The following is a 26,810-nucleotide window of genomic DNA, read 5'->3' as shown; positions in this document are numbered from 1 at the left end:
AGGGGCGCGGGGCGCAGAGCGCAGGGCGCAGGGCGGCCGAGCAGCTGACAGCAGCGTCACCGTCACCGCGGCGGGAGGAGCGCGCCGCTCTCGTGTCGCCAGCAGCCGCAGCTGCACTCAGTCCCCACGCCACCCGTCCAGAGCGAGCTGCTCCCCGAGACGCGCGCGCAGCGGAGCTGGGCTCTCAGGTAACACATCCTCTCCACCTCGGTGGCGGTGGCAGCGTTTTATCCAAGCTGGGGATCGGGGCTGCTTGGCCGGGATTATTTGCATCCCTGAAAGGGGTTTAGCCTGGGGAGAGGGATGGGAGGGGGGAGGGAGGGCGAGTCAGCATTTAAATACCGGAGTTGGCTTGGTTGGGGGGGGAGGGGGGTAAAGTGTCAGGGAGGTTGGGCATGGAGCTATCTTACAAGCTCTTCGGATGATGATGATGATGATGATGATGATGATGATGATGATCTCTTCTAGCCAGGAGTTACCCTTTTGGAAAAGCCTAGGCTTCTAGGTATTTGTATGCATGGGTAAGTTGATTAAAACGATTTAGGGAAAGTCATCCAAAAATGTGATCAAAGTGAGACAATGAAGCCGCAGCGGGCTGCTTTACCCGAGGGGCTTCGGGGAGCCCGCCTGACTTCTTCGCGGACAGGGCTGAACCCCTCTACCTGTTTTCGCTCTCTAACAATGTGCCTCGTGGTGCTCACGCGGTGCCCGTCCACCTCCCTGTGGTCAGCGCCGCGCTTGGGCACCCCGCGGCCACATCCTGTTGTGAGATCTGTAGGTCCTCAGGGGATGGGTGGCAGGGACTGATGGCAGTCCCAGCCTGGCGGTGGCAGCGCATGGAAGACCGGCTCTACCCTCCCCGCTCCCCACCGGAGAGGCTTTTTCTTCATCCTCCCCCCCTCCCCTTTTTCAAATTCCAATTTGGATGGAGCGGGGTGGGATGCCCCCCCTTCCCCCGCCTGGGGAGATTTGCAAACCCGAAGCCTTGCGCAGCACCAGGCATAGTTAGTCACCTCGCCTGAATGGTGGAATCCTGTGTGGAATTCCGTGGTGGAATTCAGTTTCCTCCCACCCCGAGGACCAGTGACACGTCTGTCTGGCTGAGCCGTTTCTTTTACACATGGGCACTTGCTATCTTTAAAAAGGAACCCCCCTGTGCCTGTTGGTCTAGCATAGCCCAACTCTCCCGATTTAACTGGAGGAGGGGGGTGGTGGTGGTTGGATAAACCCCAAACATCAAACTTAAAAAGATATATACAATTTTAAATGACTATTCTAGGTAACAATAAATGTCTGGATGGAATCTTTTTCATTACAAACCAGTCCACATGTGCCTCAGTGGCATTTGGATTTGAGGAGGTGTGGAGTAGGAGGGGGAGAAAAGAGGAAGGATCAAATTAGAACAGACTGAAGAATTTTGTAGGGGACTCATACGAGTTTGTTGTTGTTGTTGCTCTCTGAAACTGCAAAATCTGTACTATGTGCAGGTGTTTAAGAGGCGCCATGATCTCTGGGGGCTCAGGAAGATGCCCCCAGTTCCATCCGAGAGATAGAAGAGTCACAGAAGTCAGCAGCCTTGTTTTTCCAGTGTTCCCTCAGGAACACAGGAAAAGAAGGGCAGGAGGGCCAGGGAGGGTTGGTACTTTCAAGTTTTCCTGGCAGATGGGGATTCTATTTGCATAGTTAATGGAAAAGCCTCCAGATTCCCTCCTTAGTACTCACTGCTTTAGTACAGTCCCTCCCTCTCCTGTGAGACTGAGAAAAATGGAATGCCAAGTTCTGGGAGGATCTTTCAGAGCAGAGAGAGCCAGCAACCTTGGCTGGCCATTCAAAGCCATTTCACCCCCCCCCCCAATCTCAGCCTTTGCATATCTTTGCCTTCCATCTACTCCATTAGGAATTATTTCAGCAGTAAATGACACCCCCTCCTACCCAACCTTTGAAAACCTTTGAAAAATCTCAGGAGTTCTCTTATTGGGAAGAAATGTGGCTCACACCTGTAATCCCAGCTACTAAGGATACTGAAATCCTAGGATCAAGGTTCAAAACTACCCACAGGAAGGAAACTCCAGGAGAGCTTTATCTCCAAGTAACCAAGCAAAAACAAAACAACACAACACAAAACAAAAAACCCCACAAAAACCTGAAAGTGGTGGTTATGAGCTCAAGTGGTAGTATGCCAGCCTTGAGAGAAAAAAACAGCTAAAGGACAAATATCCAGGCCCCGAGTTCTAGCCCCAGGATTGGATAGACCAAAAATTGTTCCTTCTAATTTGGGGCCATGACTGATGTAGTGAAGATTAGCCTATTTTTGCCTATTGATGTAAGCAAAAAAAAAAAAAAAAAAAAAAAAAAACCAAACCCAAAAAACCATTTCTCTGAAATGAATACAGTACATCTTTTGCACCAAAGAATTGTGGTGTGTGTGTGTGTGTGTGTATGGCAAAAGGAAGCCTTTGATTGTGTGGTGTTGGGAGTGGGGAAGAGGTTTGCCTGCAGGTAGTGGAGACCTGTAACTTTCAGTTCAGATAAGCACAGCTCCCCACCTCTTGTTCACAAGGTGGCTTGGACCTGTGTAGTGATCGTGTTCCTATGAGACAGGACTGACTGTGGACAGATGTCTTTAAGGCTGATTTCTAGGGTATTAATTGATTTTGATAATGATTTTCCCAGGAAAGTAGCTGGTCTTCAAAAGGGAAGATGTTTTACTGACAATAAAGAGTCGATTTAGTTCAACTAGTTACAGTCAAAGAAGGGAGAACCAAACCCAGCGTGGTGGTTCACCTATAATCTTTAGCTACTTGGGAAGAAGAGATACCAGTTTGAGCAAAATGTTTTGGAGACTTTATCTAAACCCAAACAGTCAGGCTTGGTGGCCTGAGACCCTACCAGCAAAAATGAGCACCGTACTGAAATCTCCCTGGAAAATAACTAAAGATAAGAAGGACTGAGGCCAAGATAGACCATCTGCCTAGTAAGCACAAGGTTCTGAGTTCAAACCCCAGTATCGCTCCATATACCTCCAAAAGAAAGACACGTGTCTCAGACCAAGTTAACTCCATTTGTACATTTACTTTTTATGATGTTTTCACAATGATGCCTGATGTTTTGGCTTTTAAATCCCTGTGTCAGTTGTCTTACTATCAGCTGTGTGGGCTACCACTCTAGGTAGGATCTTGAGCATTTGAAATACAGCTACATCAAATTGAGATGATTTGTAAGTACAAAACTTATTATGGGAAAACAGAAGGCACTTCTACTGTGCTTTTAATGATTGTATCTTTACATGGTTATTTTTGGTGAGTTGGGTTAAAGAATATGTTAAAATTCACGTCACCTGCTTTTAAATTTAACTGACAGCACATTTAAAATGAGGTATGTGACTCATTCATGTTGTTTTTTTGGATGGCATGAAGTTATAGGAAAACTCTGGGCTACATTAAGGAGAGGATCTCATGCAATCTGTTCAGAATTTGCTCGTAGCAAGAGTAAAGATGAGAGTGAGCGAGAAGGCCTTCCTTTCAAGCACTTTCGAGACTTCTAGTCAAGAAACTTGCATACCAGATAATACAAAATGAATTATCATTCAAAGCCAATGAATAGGTTTGAGTTCAGGCCTAGCTTTTTGGCTGAGATGAGGTCTTCACAACATTTTGTTGAAACTGAGCTTTGCCCAAACACTGCTTCCCATGTAGCTGAGACTACAGGTATGAACCACCAAGCTGGGCTTGGCTCTTCCTCCTTTGCTGTTAACTAGTTATGCCAAGTTAACTCTTACTTCACTAGCAGTAAAACTACAGGACTGGGTCAGATGATTTTCTGTGGTCCTATGAATAATATCCAGTGAATAGACCTGTGGTTGCAATCTGCCTGCGGGCTCCAGGTCTATTGGTACTGACAAAAGGAACAGGCATGCCTGGACATTACCGTTCTGCACTTGACACTGAGTTCTAGCCCCAGAATGTAGGCCCAGGCTTGCTTCAACACCAGTCCCTGAGAGCCGAGGTGGGATGGCCCCCTCAGCCAATGAGTGGCTGGAGGGAGGGAAGATGGATCATAGGCCTCTTAGTGTCAGGAACAAACCTTGGTAGATGGAGAGTGGCATAGTCTGTGAAAGAATGAGAAATGCTGGGAAAATAAGAGAATGTATCAGGCCACACACACAAACACACACACACACACACACACACACACACACACACACACCACCACCACCACCACTACCACACCACAATATACCTCTCTTCTTTAAGCTCACTCTCTCCCTTGCTCTCCTGTTCTTGCTCTCATTCTGTGTCAATACTGAGGCTTGAACTCCAGGCCTCCCTCTCTCACTTGTCCACAGATGATACAGAACAAAGCATGTGATTAGATCCCTTATCTCTGCATGCAAGGCAAAGCTAGATGAAATTCACTCTGTTCTCTCTTGCACTGAAATTCAACCTTCCTTAAAACTCCATCTTAGAGCTAGATTTTTTTTCTTGTCAGTACTTGAACTTAGGCTCTACGGTTTCATGGGCTTGCTTTCTCACAGCTGGTATTCTACTGCTTGAGCCACACCTCTAGCCCAGTTTTTTGCTGGCTAATTGGAGAAGGACTCTCAGGGATTTTTTTTTTTTTACCCAAACTGAGCTTTGAACCAAGACCCTCTTGATCTCATTCTTCTGAGTAGCTAGGACAGGTGTGAGCCGCTGGCTCCTGGCTGAAATTTCATAAACTTATAAATCTCCCCAACCTTGCTATCTAGTTGTAAGCTCAGTCACACATATAGGCGAATAGTGGGTTATCTCCACACCTAAGACGTACCTGAGATTTAAAGAACAGTGTCAGAATCACTGCCTGAGTCTTCGAGGATTGGTTGAGTGTTTTGTTTCTTTCGCTTTACCTTTGTACTTCTTCTCTCTGAGCATGAACTCTGATAGTGGCCTAGGTGCCAAGGTTCACACCTGTAATCCTAGCTGTTTAGGAGCTGAGCTCTGAGAATCACAATTGGAATCCAAGTGGGGCAGAAAGCCTATGAGACTCTTATCTCCATTGAGTCATGTGAAAGCCAGAAGTGGTACGGTGGCTCAAGTGGCGGAGAATCAGCCATGGGCAAATAATCTAAGAGTCAGTGCCCAGGCCCTGAGTTCAAGCCTCAGTACTGGCATTAATAAACCAAAATGGTGGTTAATCATAGTGGGCTGGGAGTAAAGGGAAGGAGTGTTAGGGAGAAGTTAATCAATCAATACGTAGTTATAATTAGGAGTAAGACAGAGCAAGAAGTTCTGGTGTGCTATTGCACACTATAGTGATTTATTGTTACAAGTGAAAAAAATAAACTGTATGTTTCAAAGAACTAAAAGAAACTGTTTTGTAGAAATTATACATGTTTGAGAGATTTGGTTACCTTGACTTAAATACAAATATATATATATATATATATCATATGAAATATATATAGGATATGAAATATATATAGAATATGTAATATGAATTATTGAAACATCAGTTTATGTATCAGTTACAACTTAATCACAGATAATTTCCAGTTACAAAAGAAAGAATGCTGGACACCTGTGGCTCACTTATGTAATCCTAGCTACTCAGGAAGCTGCGATCTAGAAGATCAAAGCCATCTTGTGCAGAAAAGTCCCTGAGACTCCATCTCCAATTAAACAGCAAAAATCCAGGTTAGAGGTGTGGCTTAAGTGGTAGCGTACAAGCCAAGCCAGGATGATTATGTCCACGAGTTCAAACACTGGTAGTGTTAGATTAAAAAAATAGGAATCAAAATGAACAAATAAAAGATGAACACAAAATGTAGGCTTGACTTCCCATTTGGTGGGTTTGTCGGTGGAAATGGAAGTAATGGCTAGGTGACCTAGATTTTGAAAAGATCATAAAGCTCCCAGAATATCATGATAATCAAGTAGTTTTTCTTGCTTTTATTTTCCCAGATTGATTTACAGATGATAATCTGAATCTCTTCTTTGTTCTTATAGTTTTTCAAATGTTGCTTTAAATTCTACCATATGTATATATAGTGATTTTGCTAGTATGTACCATATACATTACCACTGTACATCATAGTTTGAAGTGCCGAAATAAATTAGGTTGCTGGAGCTGAGGGTAACACAGGTACAAGTTCTAGTTACTTTTAACATATTAAAAAATGCTCAGTGTCACCCAAACTAAGAATGTGCACTTAAGCCAGAAATGAGAAACAGACGTCTTATTCCTTCAGCAAGGATCAAAGAATGAGATAATACACCACAGTGGGAAAGGTGTGAGGACCCAGATCCTATGGAAGAAAGGGGAGATGAGCTGGGCACCGGTGGCTCACGCCTGTAATCCTAGCTACTCAGGAGGCTGAGATCTGAGGATCGAGGTTCAAAGCCAGCCCGGGCAGGAAAGTCTGTGAAACTCTTATCTCCAATAAACCACCAGAAAAGCGGAAGTTGTGCTGTAGCTCAAGTGGTAGAGCACTAGCCTTGAGCTGAAGAGCTGAGGGACAGCGTTCAGGCCCAGAGTGAAAGCCCCACAACCGACAAAAAAAAAAAAATTAAGGGGAGATGGTGCTAGTCTGAAATGTATGTAGCATGTAGCAAATCTGAAATGCACGTGTTCATTGATCCAGAACTTTTATATGTAGGTGGTTTTATCCTGCGTATTCAAAAATACTTATGCAAAAGGCTATCGAAGCATGTTGAAATCTGGAGGATCATGGGTCAGCCTGGACAGAAAAGTCTGAATGACTCTATTTTTAATTAACCAGCAAAATTATCAGACTGGAAGCATGGCTCAAGTGATAGAGTGCCAGCTGAGCAAACAAGCCAGATGAACACAAAGCCCTGAATTTGGACCTGTGTACCACCAAAAAATGGGGGGGGGACAGAGGGGGTAGAATTGTTAATTAAGCAGAAGATATCTACCAGTTGAGTCCTATGCATCTGATTAAAAACACAGTACAGCTGTAAATTATAATGGACAAGTCTACAGGAAAACATTCCAGGTACTGAGTTATAGTTTGTCTCTCTGATTACATAAACATCGACTCATATCTGTCTCTCCCACCCTCTCCCCTCCCTCTTTTTCTCCCTCTCCTCCTTTTTCCTTCCCTTCTTCCACTCCTCCCCTCCCACTGCCCTTCCTTCTCCTCCTCCTTCTCTGCTTTCTCTCTCCCTCCTCCTCTCTTCCCCCTCCTCATCTCTCTCCTCTCTTTTCCTCCTCTCTCTCTGTCTCTCTGTCTTTCTCTCTCTCTCTCTCAAAATATGTTACCTCCAGCTTTCCTATTCCTGTCCCATTTATACTCTTGGCAATATATTGCTTCTGGTAGTTGAAGTAAACATATTAAGTAAGTTGCCATTTTGAAAGAATGTGAACCAATGAGTTTGTTACTTTCATACACTGGGAAATAATTCAATTCTCTCTCTCTCTCTCTCTCTTTTTCTTATTTGTTGCAATTCCAAGTCTTAAGTAGTATTGGTATTTACTTTGTGATATTTGCATTCAGAGAATTTCCTCTCCTGAGATTTCCATGCTAGTCCTTCAGTTCAAGACAAGTTGAATTGGAATCCATCCTTTCTGGAAACACAGATCTTGCTGCCCCTCCCCAATCCCAGAGAGCCAAAAAGACCAAACCTCTTAAAAGACTTGTATTAATAAGGAACTTTGAGTCTACACACACACACACACACACACACACACACACACACACACACACACACACATCTTTCTCCTTTACTTTCTCAGAAGACACTCAACAAAGTTCAAAGGAAAAATATCTCTTGGAGGGCAAAATATTTCTCTTTGCCACCCTCCAGCTGAGAAATAACGAAATCATCTTAATCTCTGAGTATTTCCTCTCAGAATGTTATGGGACAGGCACAGCCAAGCTCCTCGGTCCAACCTCCGTCCCTCGTTGGACAGCTTTTACTGGCCAATCTTTTTAGGGCTTTTGCCCTTTATTAGGTTGAAATTACAATAATGATTTAGATACCCCAGGATGTGAGTGTACTCCATGTTTTCTCCCAGACAAGTTATCTAGATGTGCATTGTCAACTGTTGAAGTGGATCTTTTATGTAACGCATTTGATGAGTTAGAAAACACACACAGCCATCTTCATGACTGCATTTTTCAAATGAGTAGGAGATATACTTCAGATATGCTTCACTTTGGCAATATTATAGTTTAAGTGTGGAAAACCTTCTTCAACCATGAGGAGCACTGAGCTCCTTGTTCTGACATTGCTAATTGATGTAGGGTAGGGTGCCTTGTTGGACTTGGCCATCTTATTTGATCTAGGTGGCATTGCTGAAGACTGTGATGTCAATATGTCTGGTGTGTAATGTTCAGAGCTTTCCTTAAATTTTTTTTCTTTGTGCCTATGCAAAGACTTGAACTTTGGTCCTCATGCTCAATTAGCTTGTTTGCTCATAGCTGGTACTCTACTACTTGAGCTATACCTTCAACCCTACTCTTTGCTGATGAATTGGGGATGGAATCTCCAGGGCTTTTCTCCTTGGGTTGGGCTTGAACCTTGATTCTCTGACCTCAGCTTCTAGAGTAGCTAGGATTCCAGGAATGACGCTCAGTTCCTCCACAGCTTACTTTCTTGTCCTGACCAAACCTGTCTTGTTTCTGGTCCTTGAGGCTTCTGTGAATGTCTTCTCATCTTCCCTGTGTGTTCTGGACTCAGTAAAACTCCTGTGGACGTGTGAATGTTGACACTTCCCAGTGGGCAACAAGTCACTCTTACTTGAGCTAGCCAGAGTGTCAGATCCCTCATTTGTGAACTGGGCTCTGGATGCTAAACCAGCTTGTTTAGCACCCCTGGCTCTTGCTGGGAAGTGAGGGTTCCTAGGTTACACTGAGGTTGCTCTCTGGTCAGCATTTTCTTGCTTCTCCTTTCTCTGTGTCTTAGACTTATTTTTTTCCTTTACAAGCTGGAAGGAAGCCATTGTGTAATAGCTGTACTTTGCTCTTGGCCTTCAGCCACAGCCCTTTCTGACCTGCCCAGCACGTATGCTCTCAGATTAACCCTAATATATTAATTTCTTTCTCTACATTTTCCTCTTTTTGTTGGACTAACTTGGACTCTATGGTTAATCCATTCTTCTCTCAACACTCTTTATCATTTTTTTAGAATGACTCTTCCTCCTGATTCTGTAATAGAAGTCATACTGGTTTCTTTTCTGGCACTATTGGAGTTTGCACTCAGGGCATCTGACTCACCTACTTCCTGTGTTTCTGGATCCATTTCTCTGCCTTCTTTTTATGTTCCCACATTCCCTACTCTACTTCTTGTCATACTTCATCTCTTCTGTGAGTCCGTGGGTCATACCCAGTAATGGCATCATCTTAGTTTGTATGATGGTGATGTTCACACATCACACACAATCTGCTTTATGGCACATTTTCCAAATGTAGCTCACCTTGAAGTGATGCAGGACTGCAGAGAGTCTCATTTATCCAGTTCTCCAATGTGGAAACCTCCGCTTTCCTTGGTGTTTCCTTCTTCGTCATTCCACTACTTCTTTTTTTTAAATTGCATCAATTCATTGTATAAGGGGAGTTCCTCTTAACGTGTCCATTTATATGTACGATAAATCTTGATCAGAAGTCACCTGTCCATCACATCATTCTCCCTTTTCCCTCCTCCCTCTTTCCAAAGTTTCTAAAGTATTTTGACTATATTTACCATCCCTCCTCTTTTCCATTTATTTTCCTGTCCCCCTCATACTACACCCCAGACAAGCCAGGTTTAGTTCAAAGAGGTCTTACCATGGTATTTCACAAACACACACACACATGCCATATATATGTACATAAATACATATACACAGATACGCATATATATTATAACATAGACATATATCTGGTCCTATATGTATATATGAATATATATAAGAACATACACATGCAAACACATATAGGACCATATATATACTACATATAGTATATATGCTATGTACTATATACATATATAGCATATATACATATATAGGACCATATATACATATAGAGAGAACATACACTCACATATATGGTCCTATGTGTGTTTGCATATATATTTAGTGATAGCATCCATCCACAAGAGAGAAAATGTGCTTTGTTCTTTTGAACCTGGCTTAATTGGCTTACTATACTGATTTCTAGGTTCATCCAAATGACCTGGATGATCTTTGTTTTTGATGAATTCAGCAGTTGTAGGGTGAGGCTTCCATAGCTTGACTGTTATAACAGGGCTGTACGGAACATGGATGTGCAGGTGACAGAAGTCATATTCTAACTTGCCTTCCTTTGGATAAATGCCCAAGAATGGTTTTGCTGGATCGTTGAGTAGCTCGATTTTTTGCTTTATTTTTTTTTCTTGTAAAACCAGCATTGTATTGGGATTCCTTTTTGCTCTGCATCTTCATCCAGCATTTGTTGTTTATATTTTTGAAGACGGCCATTCCAATTGGCGTGAGATAGAATGTCAGTGTGGTTTTGATTAGCATTTCTTTTATGGCTAAGGTTGTTGTCAGTCTGCCTTTTAACCCTTCCCCACCAAGCCATTACTGACTGCTGTTCATGCCATTACTGCTTCATATCTTCCTACTGTTACTTTAGTCTACGCTACTCTTGCATTGGATCTGATCTGACCTCTTTCTGCACAGCAGACAGAACCTCTCTGAGGGCTGTTCATTATGAGCCCCACATAATGGTAGCTGTCCTTCCCCCCCCCCATTCTCCTCTTGTGTTGTTTTCCCATGTGACCATGGTGCTCACAGCCCCTCCCTCTGGGACCTCAAAGTATCCATGAAGATGTCTCCAAGCAGGGAGCACATAGCCTTAGTCTGAGTTCATCCTTCATCAGAGAGTCATGGGCAGGACACAGGAGGAATTCAGTGACTTGGTATAGTTGTGGGCTAGCCACCACATTGAAGGGCTTGCTCAGCCCATTGAAGCCCCTGGAACCACCACAAGTACATGAAAGATGTCAGGAATATGGGAGAAGCCAGAGCTCTCTTCCCACAGCCCTGTTCCTCTCTTCCCAGGCTGTTTACCAGAAGCAAACTACAGAGTTATTCATGCGGTATACAGATTTTTGTGTGTGCGCACACTTCCTAGAGGCCAGGCTATGTTTGTTCATGCCTTGGGGAGAAAGCAGTAGCAATGAGTTGAATGAATAAGAAGCACACACAGAGCTTTTATATAGTAGAAGTAAATGCTTATTTTTAAAGTAAATAATGTAGTATTCCACAAAGGGATATTTGTTGGGAGAAAATAAAGCAGGAGGAGGCTATAGACCATGCAGGTTGTTGTTGAGCAATTGAGGAGGTGCTCAGGGACATTTTCATTGAGAAACTGGGTATTTGAACACAATCCTTTGGGAGGCCAGGGGCTGAGTCCTGTGGCTGTCTGGGAAAACAAGTACAGGGAATAACTAGGGCAAAGTTCCTGAGGCAGAAATGTGTCAGGAGGAGAAAAATGTGGCTGGAATAAAGTGAGCCTGGGATAATAAGGTGGTAAATATGGGTGTAAAAGGCAAAGGGCAAAGCCTTTTAGCTGTTAACTCCCAGGAAGACAGGACAGCTAATGGAAGGGTTAGAGCACATAAATCATGTTCTGGAGCTCAGAGGGATAATGGATTTGAATGGCTCGGAGCCTCAAGCAAATAGACCACAAGGGAAGTGACTTCAGGAATCCAGGTAAGAGATACAATCACCTAGATAGTCTGTTGGAAGGCAATGGACAACTTGGTTGGTTCCGTGGGCCTTTTGAAGATGTTGCTGACAGAAGTGGCTTGCAGAGTAGATTGAGACCTGAGGGAATGTTGAGTTAAAGAGGGCCTCAGGTACTTGGACTGGCTAGCTGGAAAGGGGATGCTGCAAATGGCTATAAAAGAAAACTGGGCAGGCTTGGTAGGTGTTGTGGCTCATGCCCGTATTCCTAGCCACTCAGGAGAATGAGATCTGGGGATCATGGTTCACAGCTAGTCCAGGGCAGGGAAGTCTGTAAGATTTTGACTGCCAATTAACCAGCCTAAAGCCAGAAATGGACCTGAGGTTCATATGATAGAACTCTAACCTTGAATGAAAAAGCTAAGGGTTAACACCCAAGTCTTGACTTCAAGCCCTAGTACTGGCAAAAATAAAGCTATATAAATAAAAAGTAAAACAAACAAAATTTTCCAGTGCTTGATTTTCTTAGCTCTTGCTTGCTTTTGGCTTTGACTTTTTTACTGTAACAATGTACTGAGAAGCAATGGAGTAAATTCTCTCACCTCTTTTTCTGTCGTGTTAACATTAACAGTGATCTTATGTAAATGCTTTAATTTTAAATAACTGTCATCCTGTGAGTGATTACTTTTACACTGAACTTTCCAAAAAAATCTTTGTTTTTATTTTGCTTCATTTATTTTCCAGAATACCACTTTGTTAGCGCGTGCACGCACACACACACACACACACACACACACACACACTCACAAAATGCATTGTATAACCAATGACTAACATATACTAAGTTTCCTCTAGGTTGTTGGAGACAGTGACGGGGCTGATGCCTGACCCAGTGGGTCTCTGCTTCATGGCATCTACACCTTAGTGAGGGAGAGAGAGAACACAAACACCTAAGAAAACCTGAGAGAAGAACACGTATCCAAAGCATCAGATCCTGAGGGCACCATTCCAGTGAATAAGTAAGCTGAAGTTTACATAAATATTGGTCTTTTTGTTGTTGTTGGTCTTGGGGCCTGAACTCTGGCCCTGGGCGCAGTCCCTTAGCTCTTCAGCTCAAGGCTAGCACCCTACCAGTTAAGCCACAGCAGCACTTCTGTTTTTTTTCTGCTTATGTGGTGCTGAGAAGTTGAACCCAAGGCCTCATGCATGCAAAGCAAGCACTCTACCACTGAGCCACCTTCCCAGTCCCAACACTAGTCTTTTTACCAAGCTGTTTGATAAACTTCTCTCTATGTCACTTCTGGTACTGGTTTCTTCTAGTTTCAGGAATTATTTCCTGTTACTTCTTTCTGTAGAATCTTGAAGAAGCAATTTTAGTTTGACCTATACACTCTGACATAGATAGATAGGTAGGTAGGTAGGTAGGTAGGTAGGTAGATAGATAGATAGATAGATAGATAGACTTTTTACTACAACAGGAAAAGAAATGTTTTTCCAATGACTTGTAGGCTTTTGCACTTGAGGGATGTGTGTGTGTGTGTGTGTGTGTGTATGTGTTAGTAAGACTTGAACTCAGGGTCTTATACACTTTCTTGCTTTCTCATTCAGGCTGGTGCTCTACCACTTGTATCATACTTCTGCTTCCAGCTTTTTGCTGGTTAATTGAAGATAAGAGTCTCACAGACTTTCCTGCCTGGGCTGACTCTCAACCATAATCTTTAGATCTCAACTTCCTGAGTAGCTGAGATTGTAGGCATGAGCCACCCAGTCATGACTTCTATTATTTTTAAATCATGATTTTTATAATTATTGCTAAGCATGTGGTCACACATAGTTATATATATTCTTAATGTGGTAAAATATTCATAACATAAAAATTCTCACTTTGACAATTTAACATACAAGGTTCATTGCATTAGTACATGCATACATTCTAATTAGAACATGTGCAGCCATCACCAATTCACAGCTTCAGGATGGAACTGAAGTCAAAATTCTCCACCCATTATACAACTCACTTTGCCCTCACCCCCAGGTTCCAGACAACACTACCATCTGTCTGTGTGAATTTGATCATGAGCCTAGATACCTCTTATAAGTTGCAGTGATAGAGTATTTATTTTCTTGAAAGTTTTGTCACTTGATAATTCTATCAAGTAACAAGGTTCCTCCATGTTGTGATGTGTCAGAATTACTTTTTTTGGTCAGGCTAAATGGCATTCCTTTCTGGGTAAATACTGTATTCTGTTTAACTGTCAAAGTGTATTTAGATTGCTCCTATCTATCTCTTGGATATCCTGAATAATGCATCTATGAACAAACAACTGGGTAATGTTTTTGCATGGGTTCTTTTGAGCATCTACCTGGAAGTGGAATTGTTATATAATATGGTAACTCTTAAGTTTTACCCTACAGGGGCTACCTCCTCGTTTCTGAGTCTGACCAACTATATATATATATATATATACACACACACACACACATACATACATACACATATATGTGTATATATACATATTACATAAAACTGTTTCCATTTTTCCATGTGTTTTACCCTCATTTTTGTTTTCTGTTTACCTGCATAGTATTTGTGAATGTGCATGAAGTACACTTCACTGTATAGTTTTTGATATGCATTTCTCTAATGATGAATGATGGTGACTATCTTTCTGTGAGCTTGTTGGTAGTTGATGTATCTTTCTGAGAAATGTCTGTCCAGCTTCTTTGTCCTGGTTTTATTGAGTAGGTTGTTTTGTGTTTTGTTGTCCAGTTGTAAGCATTCTTTGTTCTAGTTACTGGAGCTTTTTGAGATGGAGTTCTATTTTCTTTCATTCTGTAGATTATTCTTTTTACTTTCTTGATAATATCTTTTGACAGGTGTGTTAGAACATCGCTGTAGGTAGACAGACTATAGTGGAACAACTAACTAGACTCCACATTTTTCCTATAATGAACTCAAAATGAATCAGTGACCTAAATATCATTGACCTAAAACTTTTTGCTGGGTGCTAGTGGCTAATGCCTATTATCTTAGCTACTCAGGATGTAGGGGACTATGGTTTGAAGCCAGTTGAGGTAGAAAAGTCTATGAGACGTCATCTCCAATTGTCCAATGAAAAGTTGAACTGGAGATTGGTTGAAGTGGTATATTGCAAGAAATGTAAGTGGTATATGAGCAAGAAAGCTGAGCAAGAACCTGAGGCTCTGAGTTCAAGCTCCACTGTACACACACATAAACACACACACACACAACACACACACACACACACACACACACACATACACACACACCTCTTAAAAGGAACAGGGTAAATCTTGGCGTCATAGATAGGAAGCCAAAAATCATGAGCAAGAAAATGATAACTTTTAAAACACCTTTTTATCAGTCATTTGCCAATTTTATAAACTTTTATTTGACTGATGCTAGAATAGACCCAAGCAAATTCACATGCATATGCTTCAATCCTCTGTCCGTAAGAGGCTACCTGGCTATAACACAGCACATTCCGCCATCATACACCACACTGTCCCCTTTTCACATGAAGATAATTCTGTGCTGTTGCCTTATACTTTGGCACTAGCTCCCTTTCCACAGGGGCTCACTTACTGTAGCTGATTGCACAGGGTGTGGGTAACTGATCCTCTGGCTAGAGCATTCATGTCATGTATTGTTTATATGATTGTCTTTTTCATTTCCTTTACTTATGTGGAAAAAGATAAATAGAGCCTACATTGCCTTCCATGCAGCCAAGATCTGGCCAGTCTTAAAGTGCTCTGGCTCCAAGCCATCTTGCTTTCCCTAAATGAGATTGCTTCAAACGTCAGCAAATCTGAGGCTGAGGGCTTATTTGCCTCTTGGCAAATGAGAAACTTGGAAATGAATCTCCTAAAAATAATTTATTCCAGTCCTTCATTTCAAGAAGTGTCCCATTTTTCTCTACTTGCTCCATTCTTGCAGATGTTTGCTCATGTTGTAATGAGCGCCCAAGGCCCTGAAAGTGCCCAGAGATCGCCACCAGAGATAAAACTCTACAAGAGGAGCTTTGCTTTTCTATTTGAGAAACATAAACTGGAGATTTTTTTCTCTTTCTTTCTTTTTTTTTGATCAGACATGGGTCTTGAACTCAAGGCTTGGGCACTGTGTTCTTTTGCTCAAGGCTAGTTAGTGCTCTATCACGTTGAAGCATAGCACCACTTCTGGTTTTCTGGTGGCTAATTGGAGATAAGATTCTTGCAGGGGCTGGGAAGATGGCTCAGTGGTAGAGCATGTGCCTTGCATGCCTGAGGCCCTGGGTTCCATTCCTCAGCACCATATAAGCAAAAAGAAAAAAGCCAGAAGTGGTGCTGTGGCTCAAGAGGTAGAGTGGTAGCCTTGAGCTGAAGAGCTGAGGGACAGCGCCCAGGCCCAGAGTTCAGGCCCCACAACCAGACCCCAAAAAATAAATTAAAAAAAAAAGATTCTTGCAGATTTTCTTGCCTGTTCTGGCTTTGAACTGCAATTCCCAGATCTCAGCCTCTTGAGTAGCTAGGATAACAGGTGTTAGCCACCAGTACCCAGCCAAACCAGAGATGTTATATTCTACCTAAGCATGAACTCAGGGGCCTCATACTCACCTAGCTTGCTTGCTCAGGGCTGGTGCTGTACCCCTTGAGTCACTCTTTGAGCCCATTTTTTGCTGGCTAATTGGAGATGGACTCTAATGGGCTTCTCTGCCTGTGCTGGCCTCTAAATCACAATCCTCAAAATCTCAGCCTCCTGAATAGCTAGTATTACAGATGTGAGCCACTAGTGCCTGGATTAACTTTTTTATTTTAATATTTTTGGCAGGGGGGGAGATATTCTCTCAAGCAAAACTTTTATTTTTTAGGTTCAGCTACAGAAGATAATGAAATAGGCCTTTATTTAAGCTGAGATTTTATATCTAAATATGTATTCTATATGTCTAGATCTGTCTCCTATCCATCTGTCTATATCTACTATTTGTCTATCTGTATATTTATCTAGAAAAATATATTTTACCTAGAGAACTTACACTTGGTTGAAGTGTCAATTTCTTTAAAAGACAGCTATATTCATGTCATTATACAGTCAGAGTCTGTCTTTTTTACCTTCCATGGTTCATTCACTTTGTATTAGTAATTGCTGAAATGAGCTCTCCAGTGTGAACTTTATGGAATTCATTTAAAGTTAATATCAATTCTGTTATGAAGAGGAGAAAGCATCCTGAGAAGCCAATGTGGAAACTGCTAGTGAGAATTCTTTATTTGCTTCAGGAAATGCCTGTACCTTTGTGATTGGTGTGTAACTGGGTGCATCTGTCAGGTTGGTACACAAAATGCTAAAACAGGCATTCCCAGATGGTCACTCCTAAAGAGCTGACCATCTCTTCTGCTCTTCACTTTTTCTCCAGGGTCAACTGTAGTCAACTCTTGACATCCACAGGAGCCTCAGAAACCTTGCTCTCAGAATACTAGAAGCCAGGGATTCTATGAAGCCCTTCATATATGATGCTATAGGACCCACCCAGAACCCATACATCTTCCCCCATTGACTTCAAATCCCCTTTAAGTGACTTATCATTACTACATGTAGTGCAAATTACATATAAATATTTGTTAGATGGCATTGCTTAGGGAACAACATAAAGCTATATGATCAGTGTTGGCCACCATATTTTCCTATTATTTTTTATTTATGGTTGAATGTACAATAGTAGAAGCCATAAATATTGAAGGCTAAGTGTATTTATTTTGTAAGTAGGATTAATTCTGAGTGTAACACAGATAAAGACTATATTTTATCTTACCTGAGATGATCCTTCTACTTCATTCACAGGGTCCTAAGAGCTAAAGCTCTTCTAAAGAGTACTTACATGGGAACTATCTGTGACCTCCAAATGTCAGAGAATACCCTCCCACCCCCAGAATCCATTTCTGTAGGCCTGGTATAGCCCTCACCCACTTTCAGTACTGAAAATGTCTAGTTGGACCTATGTGGACATATAGTTTCATATCATATGCTGCTTTGTGATAGATGACATGCTCTCTTTATCTGCCTCTGTGTGAAGTTTTATTAGAGCTTGAACTCAGGGACTGGGCACTGTCCTTTAGATTTTTCAATCAAGGCTAGTGGGCATTTTTAAAGATTGCATTCAGTCTACAGGTTACTCAGGGATTGTGGAGGTCCTGACAGCTAAGTATCTGATATGTGAACGTAGTAGGTGTTCTTATTGTTTTAATTTCTTACTGATTTAGTTATATTTCCTGAGTATAACTTTGGCATCTTTTTGCAAAATTTCTTTCTACGTGCTTTTTTTTTTCTTTCTGATGTTACAGATGCAATTACTTCATTTCATTGTCGCATTGTTCCAATAGTAGTTTAAAATTGCAGTGGTGGTTTTGTGTTCCAAAAATCTGATGAAATAGTTTATAGTTCAAATAGTTTCTTTTTTAGGGTGCCATAGGATTTTCTTCATCAAGTCGTTTCTAGATGGGATAGACAGTTTCATTTATTACTTCTAGTGTAGATTAGGTTTATTTCATTTTTCTTGCCTAACTCCTCTTCCTTATATTCAATGGACATTATATTATATGAGTGAGTGAACATTTTTGTCTTTCTCATCTTTGGGATCACCTCAGTTGTTCACTATTAAATATAAGTCAAATTGTGGGGTTGAGGCATGCCCTTAGGAATTTGGTGTTTTTGTACTTGGTGTGTGTGTGTGTGTGTGTGTGTAAGTGACAAATGGACATTACATTTTTGTCTGGTTTAGTTTACAAATTTTATTGATATGGCATATTACAGTATTTTATAAATGTTAAATCAACTATCCTTTAAATTCCACTTGACTATGATGTACAATCCTTTTATTGCATTGCTGGATTCATGTTGCTAGTATTTTGTTAAGAATATACATATTCTATGGATGTACATATCTATCCTATATATGTATATGTTCATAAGCATTATTGGTCTACAGTATTTTACCTGATTTGGGTATCAGGCATAATTGTGGATTCATAGAGAATGAGAAATGTTACTTTCTATTTAGTTTATCTTTTGTTTGTTTTGAAAAAATTATAAGGAACCAACATTAGTTTTTCTTTAATGGTTTGTGTTAATCCATCATTGAAGTCATCTAGACCTGAGATGATGATTAATTCAATCTGTTATAGGTCTATCCTTGTTTTTTTTTTTTAATTTTTAAATTTTTTCATTTTTGTCGGTCATGGGGCCTGAACTCTGGACCTGGGCACTGACCCTCAGCTCTTCAGTTCAAGGCTAGCGCACTACCATTTGAGCCACAGTGCCACTTCCAGCTTTTTCTGCTTATCTAGTACTGAGGAATTGAACCCAGGGCCTCATGCATGGAAGGCAAGCACTCTACCACTGAGCCACCTTCCCAGCTCAAGTCTATCCTTGTTTTAAAAATTTCTTTTGCATCAATCTGGGAAACTTGTATTTATTTCATCTAAGCTATCTAATGTCATGTATATGAGGGGTGAAAGCCCTGTGTAATCCTTTTAACCCTTGTATTCCATAGAGTTAGTCTCCGGTCTCCTGTCTTATTTCTGAGTTATTAATTTCAGTTTTCTCCCCTTTTCACTTCATCATCTTAGCTAAAGATTGGCTAATTTTATAGATACTTCAAAAGAATCAACTTTATGTTCTATTGTTTTTCTCTATGATTTATTCTTCATTTGATTTCCAGTGGAAACCTAAACCTACCTTCTTCTTTGCATTCCCCTTGGTTAATGGTGCCTGGACTCACTGGTTCCCTCCCACAGAGCAACAGGACTTCGGCTTGCTCCTGTAATTTTAGCTATTTAGTAGACTGAGAGCCAGAGGATCTCAATTAGAAGCCAGACTAGGCAGACAAATTTGTGAGCCTTTACCTCCAAAATAACTAGCACAAAGCAGGGCTGGAGGCATGGCTCAAATGGTTTAACACCAGCAGAACAAACAATCCAAATGAAGATGTAAGGTCCTAAATTCAAACCCTTGCAAAAATTATAAGCTAAAAATTTAAAAATGCATTTATAACATAAATTAATGGGTTTGTTATGTGAGAATCTCATTTACAGCGTGGGTAAAAACTATGACAGTTGAGGATTGCTATGGAGTTATTTACCCCAATCTAGTTAACCAATTTACCTTGAGCCTTACACAGTCAGTCATCTGCCTGAGTCCTGCTCCTCTTTTATGTCTGGGGTACTTGGTCTTCTCTGTAGGGAAGCTGCTCCTGCAGCCCAGGTTTGATTAGGTTGCTTCAGACATCCCTTTGTCAGCACTTGCTGTGATGTGATTTATTAAATATTTGTGAACTTATCTTTCTGATTTCTGTCTGTTCCACTTGATTTTGAGTTCCATGGGAAAAGAGACCCTGCCCGTGGTCCTCTGCACCACTGTTCCTTGGACTCTTTCCCAGAGCCTGGCCCTTAGCCAAAGCTCAATAGATATTTCTCTGGACAAATGAATAGCAGTAGCTATTTCCTGTTTAATGTTTGCTTGCTAGCTTAATTATGAAGACAACTTGACCCAACTGACGACGTATTCTGCAAACTCATAAAGAGCATATGCCATGACCCAGAAGCTCTTTTCCTGATATTGGGATTCCAAACTTGTTTGGACTTGTTCTTTACCCACTGTCTTCTTCCACTTGAGTCTAGAGCTAAGTAACCTTAAACTCGGCAAGAAAAACTGAATGAGAAGAATTGCCTTTCAAGCAATGAGGGTGCTTTACTTTGAGAGTGCAGAGAGGAGCTTCCAATCAGATTCTTTGTGCTATGGTTGTTTAAAAAACAACCATAAATTGTACCTAAATTGTAGGGTAATTTGTCATAATGCTGCACCATTAAGATGGATCTTAATTATCTTATGAGCATTTAGTAGATTTAACCAAACTTCCAAAGAGACAATCTTTTGTTGTTAATAAACTTTGGGTATCTATTTGGGTATCTATTTTCTGGTTTAGCATTGATGTTTCTTCAGTGTTTTGGTAGGCATGGGATCCCATAGTACAATGACTCAGTTTTCCATGGAACTAATTTGTAGATAGGAAAATCAGAAGTTGTCTTCTTGGATTTGTATCTGACGTTCTTTCCTTTGGGAAATACATTCATTATTCAAACCCATTACCCTCCATAATTAATTATGTCTGATACATTTTTACTGTACTGGGGAAATGACATTGCTCAGCAATGCTTATTAGTGTTTCACAGTTACTCTAAGAACAGAAATGTGAAAAATTAGTGCAATGCTTACCTGCAGAAAAAGATGGGTACCATGTTTCCTTTTATTGTATTGCTTACCTACCATAAGGAAAGCGATAGGAGTGTTGTTTAATTTGAGTATGTGTCCTTCTTTGTCAAAGAAGGTATAGGATGATAGATATTTGATAGTTTATAAGTAAAATGAGCACAGCAATAAATCCTTTAGCCTAAGGGTGATATCTGCAATGAACAGAAACTCCATTCTATTCAGTTTCAATGGCTACGGGTAGGTAACTCACACAGCTATGCTGGTAATCTTCAACTGCTTATAATTGCTAAAAAATAAGGCATATAATAATCATCGTAGATTTGATGAGTAAAACAATGAGCCAAGCTTCTTGGTTAACTTTCAACTCTTTTTCGTAAATGGTCTCATACCATCTATATGACGGATGATCTGATATCCAGGACCCTGTGACCTGCCCTTTCTACAGGCAACCTATGGCATGGCCATGGCTTTGTTCTGAACCCATACTTTTAGTGGTTGTGTGACATCAGGGACATAACCTTCCTGTTCTCTTTTTCCCAGTTTTAACATTGAAAGACATACTGATTTCTATAAGGTGCTAAGGATTTTGTGAGTTAATATAAACAGGAAGTAAATACTGACTTTCCTCTTTCTTTGCTTCCTTCTCATGGTATTTGAAAAGAAAAAAAATTGTTACTATGACCAGTACTTCAGGCAAAATAATACAGATATGCTATGATTTTGTGGGAGGGGGAGGTGTTGAGAGAGGTGAGGTAAATTTCTCATATTGCCTATACTTTCTTTTCATCTCTTTTCATTTCCCTGGGCCTATGGCTTGTGTATGAGCAGTATGCTCAGGGTGCATGTTAAATAAGGAGACATAGAGTTGTCTTTAAAGTAGATGAAACATCTTATGGAAAACATGATTGAACAAATTAATTGGATTTCAACCTGTAGAAATTTCTAAATAACATCTGAATGTTCTTATGCTGGGATAATGAAAGTATACTGTATTGCCTTTTTTCTTTTCTTCTTTCTTTTGCATGTGTGTGTGTGTGTGTGTGTGTGTGCCTATAATGGGGCTTGAACTGAGAGCCTCACACACTCTCTTGGCTTTTCCCTCAAGGCTAGCACTCTACCAATTGAGCTATACCTCCACTTTCTGGCTTGGGAGTAGTTAATTGGAGATAAGAATCTTAGGGACTTACTTGCTTGGGCTGGCTTTTAAGCACAATCCTCAGATCTTACTCAGTGTCCTAGTAACTAGGATTAGTAGCTAGCTAGCCACTAGCTATTGCCTCATTTTTAAGCTATAGAGAGTAAAGCCAACCTCTGTAAGTTTTTGTTTTCTTTCTTTCTTTTTGTACCATTAAGTAATTATACAAAGAGGGTTTTCAGTTTCAATTTAGCATGTCAGTTTGTGAGTACAGTGCATCTTGATAAATGACATCCCTTTCATCATTCTCCCCATCTCTCCCAACCCTACCCATTCTGTCAGTTTTATATATATATATATATATACACACATATATATATGTGTGTGTATATATGTATATATATATGTACACACAGACTATATATATATACACACAGACTATATATATATATATATATAGGCTATATATATACACACAGACAGACTATATATATATAGAGAGAGAGAGAGAGAGAGACTATATATATATATACACACAGACTATATATATATAGGCTGTATTTGCCCACACTTCCTCTCCTCATTTATCTGTGCTCCTCCCCCAACTTCACTTTCCCCCTCGACACCACAAGTAGCAGCTTCCTAGTGTCCATTTTGTTAAACTATAAGTTATTCAAAGGAGTGACAACATTGCAATTCTCCCCTGCATATATCATACTTTAGATAGTATGTTTGTGTGTGTATGTGTATATCCCTGTATCTGTTGAAGTATCTATTTATAAACTTAATCTGACATCTCCATATGAGAGATAACAGGCATCTCTTTGTCTCTCTGGGCCTGACGTACTTCATGTAACATAATTTTCATCCTGATGGATGAGTAAAATTCCATTTATATACATATATATATATATATATAATAAAATGTGAGATAGCACATTTTCTTGATATCATATTTTCTTGATCTATTTGTTCATTAAAATATATGGTTTATTCCCAGTCCTGGCACACACACACACACATACACACACACACACACACAAATTAACTTTTATTTGTATTTGTATTAATTCTGTCAACATTTGTTTCCTTTGCTAGGTGTCTCCTGACTGATAGCTGGAGTCTTCAAAGCAAAATGCCTGAACAGAGCAATGATTACCGGGTGGCCGTGTTTGGGGCAGGAGGTGTGGGCAAGAGCTCCCTGGTCTTGAGGTTTGTCAAAGGCACATTCCGGGAGAGCTACATCCCAACGGTGGAAGACACCTACCGGCAGGTGATCAGTTGTGACAAGAGCATCTGTACACTGCAGATCACTGACACAACTGGGAGCCACCAGTTTCCTGCCATGCAGCGTCTGTCCATCTCCAAGGGGCACGCCTTCATTCTGGTATATTCCATCACCAGCCGGCAGTCCCTGGAAGAGCTGAAACCCATCTATGAGCAGATCTGCGAGATCAAAGGGGATGTGGAGAGCATCCCTATCATGCTGGTGGGGAACAAGTGTGACGAGAGCCCCAGCCGAGAGGTGCAGAGCAGCGAGGCCGAGGCCTTGGCCCGTACGTGGAAGTGTGCCTTCATGGAGACCTCAGCCAAGCTCAACCACAACGTCAAGGAGCTCTTTCAGGAGCTGCTCAACCTGGAGAAGCGCAGGACTGTGAGCCTCCAGATCGACGGCAAAAAGAGCAAGCAGCAGAAAAGGAAAGAGAAGCTCAAGGGCAAGTGTGTGGTCATGTGAGAGCCCTTTGCTGCAGGAAGAGCCACAAGCTATCATCCGGGCCTCACTCCCCTCCCCGCGTGACACCCCTTTGTCAGGGCAGCATGTACGATGCCCTCCTGTTAAACATTGCATTTGGCTGAGACACGCCCTGTGTCTTTCAAGAGGCATTCCACACCACCACCAGTAAGCCACCCTCCTTGGAGTTGCTCACACCTGGCATCCCAGGGAACTGAGAGGTGCAGTCATTTCTGAGCAGGTTTTTGCCATTGGGAAGCTGGGGGGACTCACAGCCGCGTACACAGAACAAGCTGAGGGGAACACATGTCACCCACATGTGTGAGAGAGCAAGCTGGTCAGAGCTGATGGTACCATCCCCATACCAGGCCTTGTCTCTGCTCAGTAACATCTTTGGGGGAGGGATGGGTGGAGGCAGAGTGAGAAGACCAATTGGTCCAAACTGGACTACAGTGGTCCCCTTAAATATACTGTAAGCCAAATTAAAGATGAAATGCAGCCTCCTCCAAAGGATGTTAACTTCCCAGTCATCTTCACCTGAACTTCCCTGAGGAGTGTATTTAATACCTGTAGACCTAGCTAGCAAGTCACCATGATGGGAACCTCTCAGAATGTCTATTTTCTCATACTCACCAGTGGTATGTTGCTGTGTCACAAGTTTTTCAGTTTTTCAGTAAAGAGATGGTGACATGATTAAAACATCATCCTTCTATTCCACGGTGTGATGCTTTAAGGATTTTAGAAATGTGAAATTTCTTTGCTTTAGACCTGGGAGGGCTGTAATTTCTTCCAGCCCTCAGATTTTAAATAAAAGCCAATAAAATAGGTATTTTTAGACTTGCTTTCCTCCTCCCTCCAAGATGGTTTTCTTCTCTTCAATAACTTGATGTATACCCAGCTGGCAAACAGCCAACAAAGGGCCATCCAATGACCAGAAGCACATCCAATTTTCTAAGTGACCCAACACATCTATAAGCCACACTTTACATCTTTATGAAATCCTTTGAAGCAGAAGTTGTTCACTGTGTCTTTGATGATGTATTGCTCTCGGAAGTGAATTCCTGGAAAATGCATCTTAAAGAATAGTAAATTCTCTTGCAGGATCCATTACCTATGTCCTGTAAGAGCAGTTCAAGGCAGTATTTACCCTAGGAACAACGATCTCTTTCTCATGGTTGTGTGTGTGTACCCTTAATCCTTCAAACCAAATTACAACCACCACTACTTCCTGCTGGCGTGGGAGGTGATGGAGATTGCAGATAGGCTGGCAGCTCTGTCCTTAGCACCGCCCGCTCAGCTTAACCCATCTGCCATCCAAGAGTCTGGCTAGGCTCTGCCTTCTTGAAAATTCCCACTGACAGAACCTGTGAGTTCTATTTCAGTTGACAGAACAAACACATGCCATACCTGACTCCTGGCCCATCCTCTTTCCCTCAACAGTCCTTTCCATTGCCTGCTGGGGAAGCAGAGGAAGCTGTAGTTCCTCCTCATGGGCCTGCAGGTAGCCGGGGAGGGTTGTGAGTACCGACTTATCTACTTGTTTCTTTGACCTCTCCTCCCATGCAGATAACAGCCATGTGAACACCACAATCTTCCAAAACACAGTTGTTTGAGATCTCAGGATCTCCTAGCTTTCCTTTCTAATTCAATTCCCTTGTGTGCTTATGTCCTCTCTTCTTTACCTACAACCCACCCTGGTGATGCCATTAGTGTATAGGAAGTGCCTTTGAGAACCATTTGGCTCCATGGTAATTACCATCTCCTTGGTCTTCTAGAACAAAACATTCCTGTCTTTACCTAGGGAAAGAGTCACATTGAGAAAGGAAGGGCATGGTATGGGAGCCGCCAGGGAGTGTAGAGTCTTTGGGGAAATTCCATGACCCCTTTAAGTCCCTCATGCAGGGACTTTTGTTCCAAAAGGCCATTCTTTCACGCTCAGAGAGAGAGATGAGTTGTTGGATGTTCTGGAATATCAGTTTTTTCAACTTGCCCATATATATATATATATATACATACATACATACATATATATATATATATGTATATACATATGTATATACATACATATATATATATATATTGTATTTCTATTCTCAATGATGATCAACTTGTCATTTGAGTGTGGGAGAAGTAGAAGAAAGGCCAGAACTTCATGGCCAATTGGAACATATACTTTGGGGTGGGTTCTTGGGTAGCAGTGAGGTATGGCCTTTGCCATGTGTTAATAAAGCTTTTATCACAACACTTTCTGTAAGCCATTCCTACTGATCCTGAGTCAGGATTTCTTTTAGCTTTTTAAAGTCAGACTCCACAGTTTCAAGTGTTGAGGGTAGCATCAGTACGAAAAGCTTGCAGTTATTGACAATCTGAGCTCATTGAAGATACATTGTCTTCCTTTGTATTTCGCCTGTGAGTTTATAGGAGAGAAAGGTAGGCTGGGGAAACCTCCATCCCAGGGCTTCATTCTCAGATCATCATGTAGACTGAGGATGTCAGCCTCATCTTTAGGAGCTCCTTCCTGACTCAGGGTTTGAGGAGTTAATGCCATTGATGGTTTGTTTCCAGCATTTATGTGGCCCCCATCTCCAAATAAGGAGTCTTGGTTCTTGAGACCACATCCTACATTGCACAAGGGCACAGACGCTTTTGACCTAGCCCCAGTATCTTATAAAACTCAAAATACTGCTTTGAAGATGATGGCACTCTGGGATTCAGCATGGGGCTCCATGAGTTCCCTTTCTGTCCCCACTGGTCTCCTCTCCATCTAGGGACAAGCCATGGGCATGCATACAATGCAGCAAGGCCAACACCAGAGCAATATTGAATTGTTCATTATATCTAAAATTATGTATATTATATAACTTACCTTCCTGCATTTTAAAGTAGTAAATTGTACATATCTGTAAGCTAGTATATTTGCTTCACTGTTTGTAATACTTACAAAATGCCCATTCTTTATAGAACTAAAACATATTAAATATTTTAAAAATTGCTCTGTGATACTTCTCCCTTCCCCCGCCCCCAGATTT

The 26,810-nt window shown here is 41.4% G+C and overlaps 1 protein-coding gene across 2 annotated transcripts in view; it reads left to right on the top strand.

The window, feature by feature from the left end:
* The window catches only part of Diras2 (DIRAS family, GTP-binding RAS-like 2), a 32,082-nt gene extending 6,353 nt beyond the window's left edge, over positions 1 to 25,729 (top strand). The window contains exons 1-2 of one of the 2 annotated variants that reach the window (XM_013026364.1): positions 147 to 188; positions 23,148 to 25,729. In XM_013026364.1, the coding sequence (XP_012881818.1) occupies positions 23,185 to 23,784 (600 nt within the window). In that variant the 5' untranslated portion in view covers positions 147 to 188; positions 23,148 to 23,184 and the 3' untranslated portion in view covers positions 23,785 to 25,729. Of the gene's footprint in view, positions 1 to 146; positions 189 to 23,147 lie in introns of those variants that run through there. The other variant, XM_013026365.1, reaches the window with a different exon arrangement.
* The last annotated feature ends 1,081 nt before the right edge of the window (positions 25,730 to 26,810 follow it).

Source organism: Dipodomys ordii, unplaced genomic scaffold (genome assembly GCF_000151885.1).
Source record: "Dipodomys ordii isolate 6190 unplaced genomic scaffold, Dord_2.0 Scaffold93, whole genome shotgun sequence".
Classification (NCBI taxonomy): Eukaryota; Metazoa; Chordata; class Mammalia; order Rodentia; family Heteromyidae; genus Dipodomys; species Dipodomys ordii.
Note: the sequence above shows the minus strand (reverse complement) of the source record. Positions and strands in the feature narration are given on the sequence as shown.